At 55.9% G+C, this 706-nt stretch overlaps 1 protein-coding gene across 1 annotated transcript; it reads right to left on the reverse strand.

The window, feature by feature from the left end:
• ucn3l (urocortin 3, like) lies at window positions 1–444 on the reverse strand (the record flags this gene model as incomplete). The annotated part of the gene is made up of 1 exon (XM_084483412.1): window positions 1–444. The coding sequence occupies one exon, from the start codon at window positions 442–444 to the stop codon at window positions 1–3; it is 444 nt and encodes a 147-aa protein (XP_084339538.1).
• Window positions 445–706: the final 262 nt, after the last annotated feature.

The following is a 706-nucleotide window of genomic DNA, read 5'->3' on the forward strand; positions in this document are numbered from 1 at the left end:
TCACTTGCGTCCGATCTGCGCCAAAAGGCGCGCGTTGTTCGCCGCTTTGGCGCGCAGGTTCTTGGCTTTCGCGATGTCGAACAGGATGTTCATGATGTTGGTCGGCACGTCCAACGACAGCGTGAACTTGCTCCTCCGGTCGCTCCTGCCGCTATTCTGGAGGATCTTGCTCCGCAGCTTAGTCTGACTGAGGATCCTGTAGTTGGGCTGGCCGTTGGAGGTCCTTTTCGCCCTCGAGTCGGCGGAGGAGAGGAACTCTGAGCCCCTCAACACAGAGCCCCAGTGGTCCGCCACGGGGCCGCCCCGCGGGTCCCCGGGGAAGTCCTGGTTGAGCTCGCGGGCGCACAGGACGTCCGAGCCGCGGCGGGAGAGGCGCAGGCACAGGCTGCTGCTCCGCGCGCACAACACCGAGATGAGGAGCAGGGTCCGGAGGAGCGACAGCATCCCGTCCTCTGGGGGGGGGGGGGGGGGGCTAGTTAGTCCACACATTTACACATTTAACCACAAAAAACACAAAAAATATATAGGGCATATAGTGTTATCATTTCCAAAATAGATTAGGCTACAAATTCAACTGTAACGCAGCCTTCGTGTGGGCAACAATACCTATGGCAAAATAAGTAGCTTATCCTAAAGGAATTCGTAATAAATAAATAAAAGCATAGGAACTCACCTAATGAGAGCAAACTGCAGCGAAGAATCGGCA

Source organism: Micromesistius poutassou (assembly GCF_964030765.1).
Source record: "Micromesistius poutassou genome assembly, chromosome: 18".
NCBI classification, from domain to species: domain Eukaryota; kingdom Metazoa; phylum Chordata; class Actinopteri; order Gadiformes; family Gadidae; genus Micromesistius; species Micromesistius poutassou.